Source organism: Trichomonas vaginalis, chromosome V, assembly GCF_026262505.1.
Source record: "Trichomonas vaginalis G3 chromosome V, whole genome shotgun sequence".
In the NCBI taxonomy this organism is placed as follows: Eukaryota; Parabasalia; order Trichomonadida; family Trichomonadidae; genus Trichomonas; species Trichomonas vaginalis.
Window position 1 is genome coordinate 27272891 of NC_067207.1, and position 13973 is coordinate 27286863.

Sequence of the window (13973 nt, forward strand, 5' to 3'; positions counted from 1 at the left end):
ACAGTTTCTCTGACTTTCAAGTTTGGTTCACAACAAACGGTGTGCAGCATATTATTCCATTGTACTATGACTTTTATCTCGAATTGTCTTTCATATACAACTACGGAAAAGTGCTGAAAAAGTATTGAAAAATGAGTTTTGGTTAGATGGTTTTTAGGTGGAACCAGGTCACCAGGTCACCAGGTCACCAGGTCAAATGAACTTCTCTGAAAAAATGAGACAACATGACATTTTGACAACAACACAGGAAATAAACTTCATCTTCGTAAATGTTTTGAAGAACTGAAGTGTGCCTATGTGCCCATGTGTGCCTAGGTCAACTAACATCTTTTTGAAAATGGTGACAACATGACATTTTGACAACAACACAGGAAAATGTCAAGACTTCTTCATCGTATATGTTTTGAAGAACTGAAGTGTGCCTATGTGCCCATGTGTGCCTAGGTCAAATGAACTTCTCTGAAAAAGTGTGACAACATGACATTTTGACAACAGTCCAGGAAAATGTCAAGACTTCTTCATCGTAACGAGTGTAAATGAACCAAAAATATATTTTAGGTGAAGTGGTGAGATCTCACCCGTTTTCTCACCTGTTTTCTCACCCTCTTGAATTTTCATGAATTTCCTTAAGATAGAAAAAAGGTGAGTTAGTATTTTTAAAAAAATATTTTTTATTTTTATTGTAAGAACATGTTAGCAACAACAGCAACAAACTCGTTAGTCATGAACCCAACATCTATGTTAGTAGAGATGAAAAGCTTCATTCCTTCTTCATATACTTTCGAAACAGAAATCCAGAAGATAAAGCAGGAACTTCTCCAAGGAGATTTAGATTGCACTGCAAAAGATGAAACAAATGAAGAATATCTTTATGAAATGCAGGATATTATTGACCATCTACCTAAACTTCCTGAAATCCAACAAACAAAAGCTCACTATTCCAGAATTCGATGAAATAGAAGTCAAAGCAACTGACTCAGTAGAAATAAAAGAAGTTCATACGTAAGGTAAACTATGAGTTTCTTGGATTCATTGCAACCACAAAGTCATGGACAAAGACTGCGACATGTTATATAGAACATCTCTGACATATATAAATCTGGGGAGTTTAAGACTACGACAACTTTGTTTCGTTAGTTGCTGAATGTGTATGGCAGATAAGAGATGAAGATAGAAGAGGTAAGGTATGGAACCAACAGATAAAACCCGCAACTTTTGAGTTAAAGAAAACATTGACGCCTTAGTTGTTTAGCAGGTAAGGTTTCAGAATATAACGCAAAAATGAACCCAAAATGTAAAGCAGCAATGAGGAAATATAACTACTCCGTCAAAGAGATAGAACGTATGCGAAAGACTACGCTGACTTAAAGAAAGAAGCAGAGAACCAGCAGAAGATAAAATGGACATGTTTAGCATTTCTGAAACAAAAACTATCCAACTGCTGACGATTTCCTTCTTTCAGATGTCGAAGAAATATAAAGAAACCTTCGGCATTGTTAAAACATTCGATGTACTGACAGAGGAAATCGAAGCCACAAAACTGTAGGATTTCAAATATACATCGTACAATTCATGTAAGACGCTTGTGAAAAAGAGGTGAAAAAAGAGGTGAGAAAACAGGTGAGATCTCACCTCTTCACCTAAAATATTTTTTTATTGAATTCTGAGTAAAATGACATATGGAACACATACTTTTTCAGTAAGGACATATGGGGTGAAAAAAGAGGTGAGAAAACAGGTGAGATCTCACCTCTTCACCTAAAATATATTTTTGCCTGATTTACACTCATTACGATGAAATACAACAACAAAACATTGACGAAGAAGTCTTGACAAAACATATACGATGAAATCTATTTCCTGTGTTGTTGTCAAAATGTCATGTTGTCAGTAATTTTAAGAGAAGTTCATTTGACCTAGGCACATGGGCACATAGGCACACTTCAGTTCTTCAAAACATTTACGCTCATTGACGATGAAATCATGACAAAACATTTACGATGAAATCTATTTCCTGTGTTGTTGTCAAAATGTCATGTTGTCAGTAATTTTAAGAGAAGTTCATTTGACCTGGTGACCTGGTGACCTGGTGACCTGGTTCCACCTAAAATATATTTTTGCTGAAAAAAATGACCAAATTTCATGATATAACTGTATTTTTTTTACGAAGAGAACTTTGACACTTCGTCAAAAAAATGACGTTTACCATGTAAAACGCTTATGAAAATCGTGAAATTTTTACGAAGAGAACTTTGACACTTCGTCAAAAAAATGACGTTTACCATGTAAAACGCTTATGAAAATCGTGAAATTTTTACGAAGAGAACTTTGACACTTCGTCAAAAAAATGACGTTTACCATGTAAAACGCTTATGAAAATCGTGAAATTTTTACGAAGAGAACTTTGACACTTCGTCAAAAAAATCCCTGAAATCATATCTTTTATACAAGATAGAAAAAATAAAGTTAGTTTTTTGTAAAATATTTTTTTATTTTGTATGTAAAGACAGAAAATGACAAACACTGAGTTTGAAACAGTTAAAAGGATAGACAATGAGACCAAAGTGGTTAGAATAGGGGATTTAAACGTAAGATACTCAAAGAAATACAAAAAATATTCCTTGTCAGACATTCTAACACTATCTGAAAAGAAAACATCCCACGACTGGGTTAGAAATGCTTCTAGTCAGAAAATTTTGACAAGAAATCCTGAGCTTTTGATATCGGTAAGATTTCATGGAACTACAGCATATCTTATAGACAAAAGTCTTATACCACTAGTTTTGTTCTGGATTGACCCAGTTGTTGGATATAATTTCATAACATATGGTTCATTCGATACTGAACGTTGCAGTGAAGGCTTACTTTACATCGTTCAGAAACCGAAGGACTTCAATACAAAGAGATATAAGATAGGAAGAACATTTAATATAACTAAAAGATATGACAGTACAGTCAATAGAGTTAAGGTTGTGTTCGTTAACGATATGAGAGCTGCTGAAACAGAACTGCTTGAAGTTTTTGAGAAAAGGTATGGTGCTCCCATGAAAGGTAAAGAAACGTTTGAAGTAGATGAGATAGATAGTGCTATAAAATTATTTGACGAAGTTGCTGAAAAATACATGTAAAGCGTTTATTTTTGGTCTTTTATACAAGATAGAAAATAACGCTAGTTTTTTATAAAATATTTTTTTTATTTTGTATGTAAAGACAGTAATGTCAACAACAGAGAACACAACAACTGCTATCGTTCATGAAGCCATAAGTGAAGAATATGAGTGGGTTCAGTTAAACAAACAGTTACGTCTCATTCGTTCGGTCAAAGATGACATGTACCAAATGCAAAGTATTTTGACAGCATGTTTTGCTCCAGATACTAAGAAACCACAAGACTGGTTTGAATTAAATAGCACTCATGAACTCCTCAGTGAGTTCGAACATGTAGAACTTAAAAAGATGTACCAAGACAGACAAAACTTACCATCACATCTAAAAGGTATATATGTTCATAAGTTCCTAGTTAGTTCAATAGCAATGTGGGCTTCACCTCGTTATGCAATCTACATACTTATGCTACTTGACGAACTTTGTACAAAGCAGAGAGAAGATATGATGAAAGAAGACAAAAACATACAGAAAAGAATACCACGTTCGGTACCAAAAGGTAAGGAAAAGAACTATAAGTATATGATTTATACTGAAGAGATGGAAAATGAAGAAGACAGAGATATGGTTATGTTGCATTTAGTCAGAAGAAACAACAAAAGCTTTTACGACCTTGCTAAGATTTACAAATCTGACAGAAATTGGTTCTATCGCGAAAACTTACCGATTTCAATGACACCGAATGAAGATGTTAAACAGATAGTTCAAGATACTTTACCTCAAACACACTATGATATGAAAGGTTGTACAATACTTACATTCAAAGAAGATTTACCGCTACTGAAAGAAAAAATAACAGAGTATTTTGACAACTTCAAACAAGCAGAGTAGATGAACCATTTATTTTTCAAGCTTGACACCAAAGATGGCTCAGGTAGCTCTATAAGGTAAATTGTCTTGTCCGAGTCCTTCTGGCATTCCGAGTCCTTCCTTCCGACATTCCGAGTCCTTCCTTCCAACAGGAAAAGTCCTTCCTTCCAACAGGAAAAGTCCTTCCTTCCAACAGGAAAAGTTTTTCTTTCCAACAGGAAAAGTCCTTCCTTCCAACAGGAAAAATTTTTCTTTCCAACAGGAAAAGTTTTTCTTTCCGACAGGAAAAATTTTTTCTGTTGTCCGTCCGTAAACCATTCAAATTTTCGAAAATTGAGAACTTTTTGGCCGACCTTCAGGAAAAGTTTTTCTTTCCAACAGGAAAAATTTTTCTTTCCGACAGGAAAAGTTTTTCTTTCCGACAGGAAAAGTTTTTCTTTCCAACAGGAAAAGTTCTTCCTTCTGGCATTCCGAGTTCTTCCTTCCAACAGGAAAAGTTCTTCCTTCTGGCATTCCGAGTTCTTCCTTCCGACAGGACACAAACGAATGTCCGACGTACCACCAACCGAGTCCATTCCAAAGCCAGAAGAACCGAAAGCTGCAGAACCACAACAGACTAAGACTAAACACTTACATTTTTTACGCTTGACTTTTTACAATTTGAACTTTGTTCGCGTAGATATGAATTCTGAAAGAAGTATGAGGGTCTTGTATGACTTTGTACTTCTCCCATAGTTCATGTCTGTCAAACTTACCTGCCATGGACTCTTTCATAAGTTCCATGAAATCGTCTTCGGACAATCCGGGGAAAAGTACAATGTCAGTAAGTATTCTCTTTACATCCTTACTTAAACTCTTGGCTGTCTGTACACAAATGACAACAGAGATGTTGAAGTGTCTGAGCTTCTTAAGAATTCGACACATATCTTGTTCTCTGTTCTTTAACAAAGGATGAGAGGCGAAATCATCTAAGATAAGAAGACATCTATGAGGGTAAGTCTTCCAATCGTAAGATTGCAATTTCTTCGAAATGTATTCTATCTCTTTCTGTTTGTTTCTGAAGTGTTTCTTCTCTAATATTCTCTGCATTTCCTCATTTGGGTCTTTAAACTTAGAATTTATATACTCATTTATAGCATTGTACTTCAAAACTCTTTTGGTACTTCTTTATCCAATCTAACAACTCAGAGTCTTTTATACATACTAACTTAGACTTCTTTATAATATCTTTGAACGAATTGACGGTTTGGTCAAATTGACCCGAAGTACTACAAATGACTACTAACTCATAGAATGGGTTCTTCTCATCTAGTTCTTGTTGTTGTGCAGCCATTTTAAGATAAGTGAAAGTCTTACCCGACCCAGGTGGTGCAATTAGACCTGTTATACCATTCTGAGCAAATAAGAACTTGTCATGTATGGGTTTTATCTGAGCATTTTCCAACTTCCTCTTGTTCTTGTTTAAAACATTCTCAAATTTCTTGTCAATGTCAGCAAACTTTTTTTCTAACATATTTTTAGAAAAATTAAAACTTTTATCTTTTAGAAAATGTCTAGCGATTTCGCTATCTATATTCGAGACAAGCTTTTCGACAGCAAAACATCTGTCGACCATAAAATCTTACATAGTGTAAACAAGAAAGGTGAATTTGTTCTAAAGTTCTGTTTCTGGGAATATGACAAGAACCATAAAACATTAAGCAGAGCAGTCTTAAAATTTGTCAATGACAGACTTGTTGACAGAGATGACGCCTCTTGGAGAGATGAAGTCCAACAAAACTTCTTAGAATGCAAAGAAGACACATGCGCTGTTCTTGAAGATGAAATAGAAAACAGAATAGAAGAGCTATTAAAGGACAAAGAACTTTTACAAAAATATGGTTCTGAGAAGTTTGACATAACTCCACCAGAAAAGAAGAAGAGAGAAAAGAAAGAAAAGAAAGTAGAAGAAGAGAAGAAAGAACCAGAGCCAGAGAAAAGAAATTTGACATGTAAAAATAAAATTTTATTTTTAGAACATTTCTGGGTCAATGTCAATGTTCTCTTCCTCTTTAGGAGCAAACACCGGCTTAGACTCTAAAATCTTTTTACCCAATTTACCTTGAACTTCAACTATCTTAGACTCATAATATTCATAGTCGTCTGCTTTCTTTGGTTCATAAGGTATAACAAGTTTGTATGCTTTGCCTTCTTTAAGGTTTGAAAACCTTCTGTCAAAACTTTCTTTGACTGTTAACAAACCTTCTATGTCTAAGTCTTCAAATTTCGCACCATTTTTAGTCACAATAGCAAACTTAACCGGTTCGATGTTCCAAACTTTGTCAAATGTAGACTTTTCAAAATGGTAGAAGTAAACATTCAAATATGTGAATGGGTCAAGTTCTTCTTTAAGTCCTGACATATACTTGTTTACTGAGATGAATTTCGTCATCTTTTCTATCGGATAAAAAAAATATTTTTTTTTAAATTTACTCAGAAAAATTTTTCTTTGTATATACACCATTCTGTACGTCTAAAAGACTTTTGACATTTGCCAAGAATGTTCGTTTAGAAGCTGCCATATAACCATATTCTTGACAATACTGTTTATACGAATCGTACAATGACCTTTCATCTAAACACTCAAAGTCAGTTTCATCTATGAACAGTTCATATACACTCTTGTTTGCTTCTAACAATGTTTGTCTCTCTTCGGTATGTGGAATTTGTCTTGGATTGAACTTAGAAATATCTAATGTCATGAAATATGAGAACAAGTGGTTGTAAAAGTCAGATGTCAAAGTTTCTGCTAAGTCGTCAAAATATTCTGTATCTTGCATATGAGAATCTGACGTTCTGACAACTACATATCTTCTGTCAGAACTTTCTAACTTCATCGGAACAGCATTGTTTGAAACCATGACGAAGTTTGCAACATTTTCACAAACTCTTTGGTCTTTATATTTTCTTTCAACAACTCCAACTTTGTCTGTTATAAGACTCTTCAAAGCATCTGAGTTCAAAACTTTTGTTGTATCTATACTTTGAAGTTCATTGCAAACTATAAGTTTCATATTCTCTATTGAGGAGTTAAACTTGCCACAGATGTTTTCTAAGTTTGTCATATTCGGGTTCGAATAGCCCTCTAACAGTTTGCATAAGATATCTGTAAAGAATGTGTTCTTACCAGTTCCTTGTTTTCCAATTATGATGAGAGCAGTTTCATTTTTAGCACTTGGATGTTGTAAGATGTTTGCAAACCAACATAAGATATACTCATAGACTCTTTCGTTTCCATTGCATATAATTTCTTTGACATGGTCTAACCAAGCTTCTATAACATTTTCTTTCCATTCTACTTGTTCGTATTTATATCCAGTGAAGATAGAATAGAAGTTTGGAGAAGGTGTATAGAACTTTATACCACGAACTGAAAAATCTTCTAACTTTGACAATAAGATATCCCAAGCATCTAACATCTTCATGCCAACTTGTACGACTTTTATTTTCTTAAGTTTCTGTTTACATTCTTGTTCTGAAACTATTGTCGCTTTAGGTTTGTTAAAGACTACATCCCATTCTTTCATAACATAACATTCTGGGGCAGAGTCGACATAAATGACTAAACGTTTCAAATTCTCGACTGCTTTGTTATAGTCTCGAAATGGACACATATTTCTGAATGCTTGGAAGTCATAAAAATCTGAAACATCTATTCTGTACATTTTTATAAAAATAAAAAAAAATATTTTTTTTATTCTTGACTTTGTTGTTGCATTTGTTGTTCTTGAGCTATTTGTTGTTGAAGTTGTTCTTGTAATACAATACTTTCACCAGTTGCATCTTCCAATTCGAAACTTTCTGCCGTCATTGACAAATACATAGGACATAAAAGTTTTACAGGAACAAAGTTTGCGTCGACTAAGGTTAAGTTTATGTTTGCTAAAGTGTTTGAGTTCACTAAAGCTGAAAACTCTGCATTCGAATGAACAATAGGCAAACCAGCAGAGAATGTGTTGTTTATACGCATGAGTATCTTTTGGTCATAGTAGTTTCTGTCGACATTCGAATAACACTTTGAACCTAAGTTTGAAACAATATATAAAATAGGTGTACTTAAAGTCAATGGAATAGACATTCCTTGTATGACACCTTTTCCTGTTATAGGAAACTGTTGGTAGTAAAAACCAGATATAAGTTTTGTATTATAGCTCATATCGTTTATAGTAAACTCAGTCGGACATCCAAACATAATGAAACCTGCTCTAGTTGCAGCACATGTTACATCCGTCCTTAAAGTATTAAATAAGTCAACAAAACCTGTTGGTGGTATATCTGAGTAAGTATCTTCAAAGAAGTATTTTTTTACCATTCACAACAACAAAGTCTTCTGGTGTCAAAAGAGCAAAACAGGCTTTAGTCGTCATTGTGTTTAAGGTTAGTTTACAATATCGTCCTTGAGGACTTTGTAAGTTTGTTGTTATAGAATTATATGACTCAGGGTTTTTAGTCGTAATAGTATAAACCACTATGTCTTCTGCCATTTACTTAGCAACTAAATTTTAATGAAATGTTGTGGTCGTCAAATATTTTTATAACGTCTGGGAAACTATATTTTAAGTTCAACGTCTCACCTCCTTTCATAACGTATATCTTGTCAATGACATTATATGAAACACCACAGCAAGCAATGTCGGGTTCTATTTCTTTGATGTTTATATCGTCTGCCTCTGTCAAAAGTTTCAATAGTTCTTTCAAAACTTCATGAGGTGCAATGACATATGAGTTCACTTTTACAGGGTTGTGTTCGACCAAGTTTAACATTATACCTAAAGCTTGACAAATCTTCTCCTGAGTTTTAAGTTTGTCTTTAAGTTGTTGGTAGTCATTTCGAATATCTGCAACAGAACTTAAGTCTCTGCTAACTTCAGGGTATGTTGGTTGTTCTTTTACAGGAACTATTGTTATACCATCTTGGTCTTCGTATGGTTTCCCCATTTCAACATCTCTTTCTTTGACATTGACAATAACACTTTGACTGTTTGTTTGAGTTGGTGAATTTAACTTCACATCTGCCACCGCCATTAAACCTTTTGAAACACTTACGCTTCTATTTTTCGGAAATGACATTTTACTTAGAATAAAAAGATGGACGTATTTGAGTATCTCTTCGAATTGAAGCAGAACAAAGTTTATACTCACAAACAATACAAATACATTGACAGAATAGTTCTTTACACAAACAATGGAAAATGTTATAGAATAGCAATATTTGCTGAACCAAAATATTTTCATAAAGCAAAGAAAGTTGGTATAACTGAAATGGTGAAAGTTCTTGACGTTGACAAAAATATAACAACAAAACTTACAGATATTTCTAAAGGTAAGTTTATCTTACAATTTTATGTCAAAACTGGCGTACTGTCAATATTTGACGGAGAGAAGTCAGTTCAAGAACAACTTACTGACCTGCTGCCAAAATCTGCTCGATGGAAGCTGTCGTTATGCCAATCTGAGGAGCCCCAGCAGGTTTCATCGAACGAATCTTCAAAAGAGCATCTTCCGTGAAAAGTGCTATTGGTTTTGTAAACTTCTTTGCTTTCAATTCATCTGGACCGTCTCTGTCACCAGTATATTGTATTTGAACTGTACCAACAGTTGAAATACCACCCATAAAGTCTTCTGAGTCAGCAAATGGAATGCCAAGCCAAAAGTTTGAACGGTCTCTATTTGTATATTGAGTTTTTTGACCTCCTGCATGAGTCCATACTTTCACATATGGCATAATAGAACTTTGCATTTCAGGGTTAATGGTTGTTGTGAAGTTGTTGTTAAAGTTCATAGCATCTAATGTCAAGTTGTATGACCTCATATCTTCAACTGTAGAATATTCTTCTCTTGGATAATATTTGCCATCTATGTTTATATGATATTTAATACCGGGGTTGTAGAAACAAGAATAGTCATTTATAGTTCGTCTGAACAGTACAAACATAGTATCTGCATGTTTCATTGCAGTTGTTAAAGCAATATCTGTTCTTGCACCTGGGTCAGCACTTTGGTTTCCAACTTCACCTGCAAAGTCTTTGACAGATATTTGGTGTATAGGGAACATAAGTGGAACTGCAATATATTTGGCAGCTAAAGCATTTGAAATATCTGGGTCCAACATATAGACTGCAAGTCTGCTTTCTATTCTCTTGCATTCAAATTTTTCGCATGTGAACTTAACTGGGTCCCAAGCAGTTCCAGCAGCATTGAAATAATAGTTTACTTCAGTGTTGAAGTTTGAGAAACCAAAGTCTAAGTCAACTTTGTCTTTGCAAAAGTCGGCGAATGACGTTTGATTTGCTCCCTTTACGTCTGTAAGAGTGAATGGGTCTTGTGTTGGTGCAATGACTAAGTTATTTTTGCTTGGAGTAAGTTCGATAGAAATTTTTCCTGCCCAGTTTGGCAAGTATCTTAAAAACCTGAAGATGAGGAAAGATGACAAAGGGACTCTAAGTTTCAGTTTTACTTTGGTTACTGCTGCTGCAGTTTGTCCAGAAAGGTCAACATAAACTCCTGGAACGTTAGGGTCAAGTCTTCTTATTTTCTCAATAGTTGCATACTGGTCTGTTTGTTCTCTAGCTTGTGGTTGTACTGAGTTTCTCAAAGCGAACCATTCATAGTTTGCCCATGTTACTGTTTGAACTAAGTCAGAGTTAGAATATATCTTATATCCCATGAAAACTTCTGGAGCATATTGGTATCCGACATAGAAAATTCCATTGCAACCTTTCTTGTCAGACAACTTGGCAGAAGGTTTTATTTCAATGTCTTGTTCCACGTATAAGAATGAGTTGTCAATAGAAATAATATGAAACCTGTCGCAAGCAATATCTACTGTTGTTGAAGAACCTTCTCCAAACTCACCTACGTTTCCATAAGAAACAGCAGTTGTATATTCGTAAGTTCCAGGAACTATTTCTGACCTTCTAATGGCATTGTCGCATTCGTTATACCATTCGGAAACATTTCCGTTCATGGCATCCAAAACTGTTGGCGTTATATTCTGAGCGGCGTACATTTCATATGGGTAAAAATATAGAATAGTTGGATTTATATGTCATAATAGAACCCACGTGGACCAAGCTTTACTTTCTTCCTGACTGAGTTTTTAACTCTTCTTTTTCCTTCATTGCCACTACTTTCACTAGATGAAGTTAGTTCATCGTAAATGTTTTGTTGAGACTTCATCGTCAATGTTTTGTAAAGTTCTTCTTCGTAAATGTTTTGTAAAGTTCTTCTTCGTAAATGTTTTGTTGAGACTTTGTCATGAACTTCTTCGTAAATGTTTTGTTGAGACTTTGTCATGAACTTCTTCGTAAATGTTTTGTAAAGTTCTTCTTCGTAAATGTTTTGTTGAGACTTCTTCGTCAATGTTTTGTTGAGACTTCATCGTCAATGTTTTGTAAAGTTCTTCTTCGTAAATGTTTTGTAAAGTTCTTCTTCGTCAATGTTTTGTAAAGACTTTGTCATGAACTTCTTCGTCAATGTTTTGTAAAGTTCTTCATCGTCAATGTTTTGTAAAGTTCTTCTTCGTAAATGTTTTGTAAAGTTCTTCTTCGTAAATGTTTTGTTGAGACTTCTTCGTCAATGTTTTGTAAAGTTCTTCATCGTCAATGTTTTGTAAAGTTCTTCTTCGTAAATGTTTTGTAAAGTTCTTCTTCGTAAATGTTTTGTAAAGACTTTGTCATGAACTTCTTCGTCAATGTTTTGTTGAGACTTCTTCGTCAATGTTTTGTAAAGTTCTTCTTCGTAAATGTTTTGTAAAGACTTTGTCATGAACTTCTTCGTAAATGTTTTGTAAAGTTCTTCTTCGTAAATGTTTTGTAAAGACTTCTTCGTCAATGTTTTGTTGAGACTTCTTCGTCAATGTTTTGTTGAGACTTTGTCATGAACTTCTTCGTCAATGTTTTGTAAAGTTCTTCTTCGTAAATGTTTTGTAAAGACTTCTTCGTAAATGTTTTGTTGAGACTTCATCGTCAATGTTTTGTTGAGACTTCATCGTCAATGTTTTGTAAAGACTTTGTCATGAACTTCTTCATCTAATTTCTCATGAACTTCATCGTCAATGTTTTGTCATGACTTCTTCATCTAATTTCTCATGAACTTTCTTGTCTATGTTTTGTCAAGTTCTTCATCGTCAATGTTTTGTTGAGACTTCATCGTAAATGTTTTAGGTAGTCCTGGTGCAGGTGCTTCTCTTGGAGGGTTTGGTGGTATATAAGTTCCATCTGCAGCGTAATGTCCTATCTGACTTTTCGTTCTTAAGAAAGCATTTACTAGGTCTGTTTTGGTCTGTTGTAACTCTTTTTCTTGACTTTCCACAACAGTTGCTCTAACGGCGTCATAGGCACTTTGAACTTCCTGTCTCGTTGCTGCATCTGTTATTTTCGTCATATTTTGTGCTACTTCTTTTAACTCTTTGTCGAAACCTTCAGACTTCAGTTTCTTTCCAGATGAGAAGTCGTTCACTTGTTTCACCTTACTATGAAGAGCTTCGAAGGCGTTCTTAAAGTCAGCATTTGTTAAAGCTTCATTTGAACTGTCTTCATCCGCTTGTATTTTTGTCCTTATTGACCCTATAAGCTGAGCTGCTTTAGCGTTGGCTTGGGCATCTAACCAGTCATTGTTAGCTTTTATATATTCTGCGCTTTTCATTGCCTTTTGCATAGCCGCGTCGTCATTTTTACTTTCTTGTGCTAAGTTTTCATACTGTACGGTTTGGTTTTGCAACTGTAAAAGTTTTTCTGCCTTTACATTTGCTTCAACTTCTTTTTTATACTCATCGCTATCCATATATGTCTTCAGGGCTTTTTGTTTTATCTCTTCATCTTTCAGTACTTTATATTGAGTAGTATGGTTTTTCAAATTTATGACATCTTGTTCCATTTTTGCTACTTCTGCTGCTTTTTCTGACACTTTTTTCGCATATTCCTCTGTACTTAGTTCTTTCAGTTGTTCTTCTTTCTTCTTTTTCTCTACGTTTAACTCATTGAGTTTCTTTGTGTGTCTGTCGTATTCTAGTTTCTTTTCGTTTTCACCTATTTGCTTCTGTATGTCTATGTTTGACTTTTTGACATCTGATATTTGATTTTTGAGTGAACTCAAATTCATTTGACTTTGAGGGTTATAGGCTGTTCCGTCTGCAGCTCCACCATAGCCTGCCATTTTCGCTAAAAGTGCCGCTCTTAAACCTCCACTCTGTGCACCAAAAACTCGGTTTAAAAGCATAGGATTGCTTGACATTTGTTGCAACATAGTGGGGTCATTCATTATTTGTTGTTGCAACTGTTGTTGTGGTGTTAGTTTTACTATTGGATGTTTCAATGCTCTCTTCCTCTTACGTATATTCTTACGTATCCTACGTGGCATTTTAAGTGAAGTTAAAAAGAGGCTTTTGACAGATGTTTATATGACACTTTCTCCGGTTTATAGGACCTCTCTCATATTCTATCTCATCATATCTAAAATCATAGTCATGTATGTCCTCTAACCATCTCATAACAGTTTCCAAACCACTTTTATCGGATGTAAAGTAAAAACATGGATGGTTATGTAAAACGTCTAAAGTTTCTAAAGAGTCTCTCAAAGTATACTTCCTTGAACGCCCGTAACTTTTCTGTAGCGACGATAGACCCTTACTTGTCCGGACATAGTTATACTATTTTGAGTCCTCTACCGAAAAGTCAACGACAACGACTTTCAAAAATTTTTAGGGCTAGAAGGCACGAAGTGCCTGGGAAGCCCCCTTCACCCAAAAAAAAACCTCATTTTATACTTCATTGTATACTAAACATCTTCAGGGGCTAGAGGGCACGAAGTGCCTGGAGGCCCCACTCCTTCTTTTTTTTTTTAATATTATATAAAAAGTCTCTTTAATATCTATATTTCATATTTTTATCGATTTTTAAAGTTTTTGCGAAAAGTATTCAATTATTTTTGCTATTTGGTCGGGTAAATGTCAGATTTGC

At 34.6% G+C, this 13973-nt stretch overlaps 7 protein-coding genes across 7 annotated transcripts, besides 1 other annotated feature; 4 read left to right on the forward strand and 3 right to left on the reverse strand.

The window, feature by feature from the left end:
- Nucleotides 1-10969: part of a mobile genetic element that runs on past the window's edge.
- On the forward strand, nucleotides 2514-3128 carry TVAGG3_0411930 (organellar and viral DNA polymerase type B; the record flags this gene model as incomplete). Its single annotated transcript, XM_001293009.1, has 1 exon — nucleotides 2514-3128. The coding sequence occupies one exon, from the start codon at nucleotides 2514-2516 to the stop codon at nucleotides 3126-3128; it is 615 nt and encodes a 204-aa protein (XP_001293010.1).
- Nucleotides 3217-3855, forward strand: TVAGG3_0411940 (KilA, N-terminal/APSES-type HTH, DNA-binding family; the record flags this gene model as incomplete). Its single annotated transcript, XM_051233121.1, has 1 exon — nucleotides 3217-3855. A coding segment is annotated over one exon (639 nt), but the record flags the coding sequence as incomplete, so codon positions are not given.
- Nucleotides 4522-4710, forward strand: TVAGG3_0411950 (uncharacterized protein; the record flags this gene model as incomplete). The annotated part of the gene is made up of 1 exon (XM_051233122.1): nucleotides 4522-4710. The coding sequence occupies one exon, from the start codon at nucleotides 4522-4524 to the stop codon at nucleotides 4708-4710; it is 189 nt and encodes a 62-aa protein (XP_051102852.1).
- Nucleotides 5525-5862, forward strand: TVAGG3_0411960 (uncharacterized protein; the record flags this gene model as incomplete). The annotated part of the gene is made up of 1 exon (XM_051233123.1): nucleotides 5525-5862. A coding segment is annotated over one exon (338 nt), but the record flags the coding sequence as incomplete, so codon positions are not given.
- On the reverse strand, nucleotides 6444-7679 carry TVAGG3_0411970 (uncharacterized protein; the record flags this gene model as incomplete). Its single annotated transcript, XM_051233124.1, has 1 exon — nucleotides 6444-7679. One exon carries the CDS (start codon nucleotides 7677-7679, stop codon nucleotides 6444-6446), a length of 1236 nt encoding a protein of 411 aa, XP_051102854.1.
- TVAGG3_0411980 (protein of unknown function, DUF4106 family) lies at nucleotides 8503-9039 on the reverse strand (the record flags this gene model as incomplete). Its single annotated transcript, XM_051233125.1, has 1 exon — nucleotides 8503-9039. One exon carries the CDS (start codon nucleotides 9037-9039, stop codon nucleotides 8503-8505), a length of 537 nt encoding a protein of 178 aa, XP_051102855.1.
- A 1148-nt stretch (nucleotides 10970-12117) lies between the features above and the next one.
- On the reverse strand, nucleotides 12118-13170 carry TVAGG3_0411990 (protein of unknown function, DUF4106 family; the record flags this gene model as incomplete). The annotated part of the gene is made up of 1 exon (XM_051233126.1): nucleotides 12118-13170. The coding sequence occupies one exon, from the start codon at nucleotides 13168-13170 to the stop codon at nucleotides 12118-12120; it is 1053 nt and encodes a 350-aa protein (XP_051102856.1).
- Nucleotides 13171-13973: the final 803 nt, after the last annotated feature.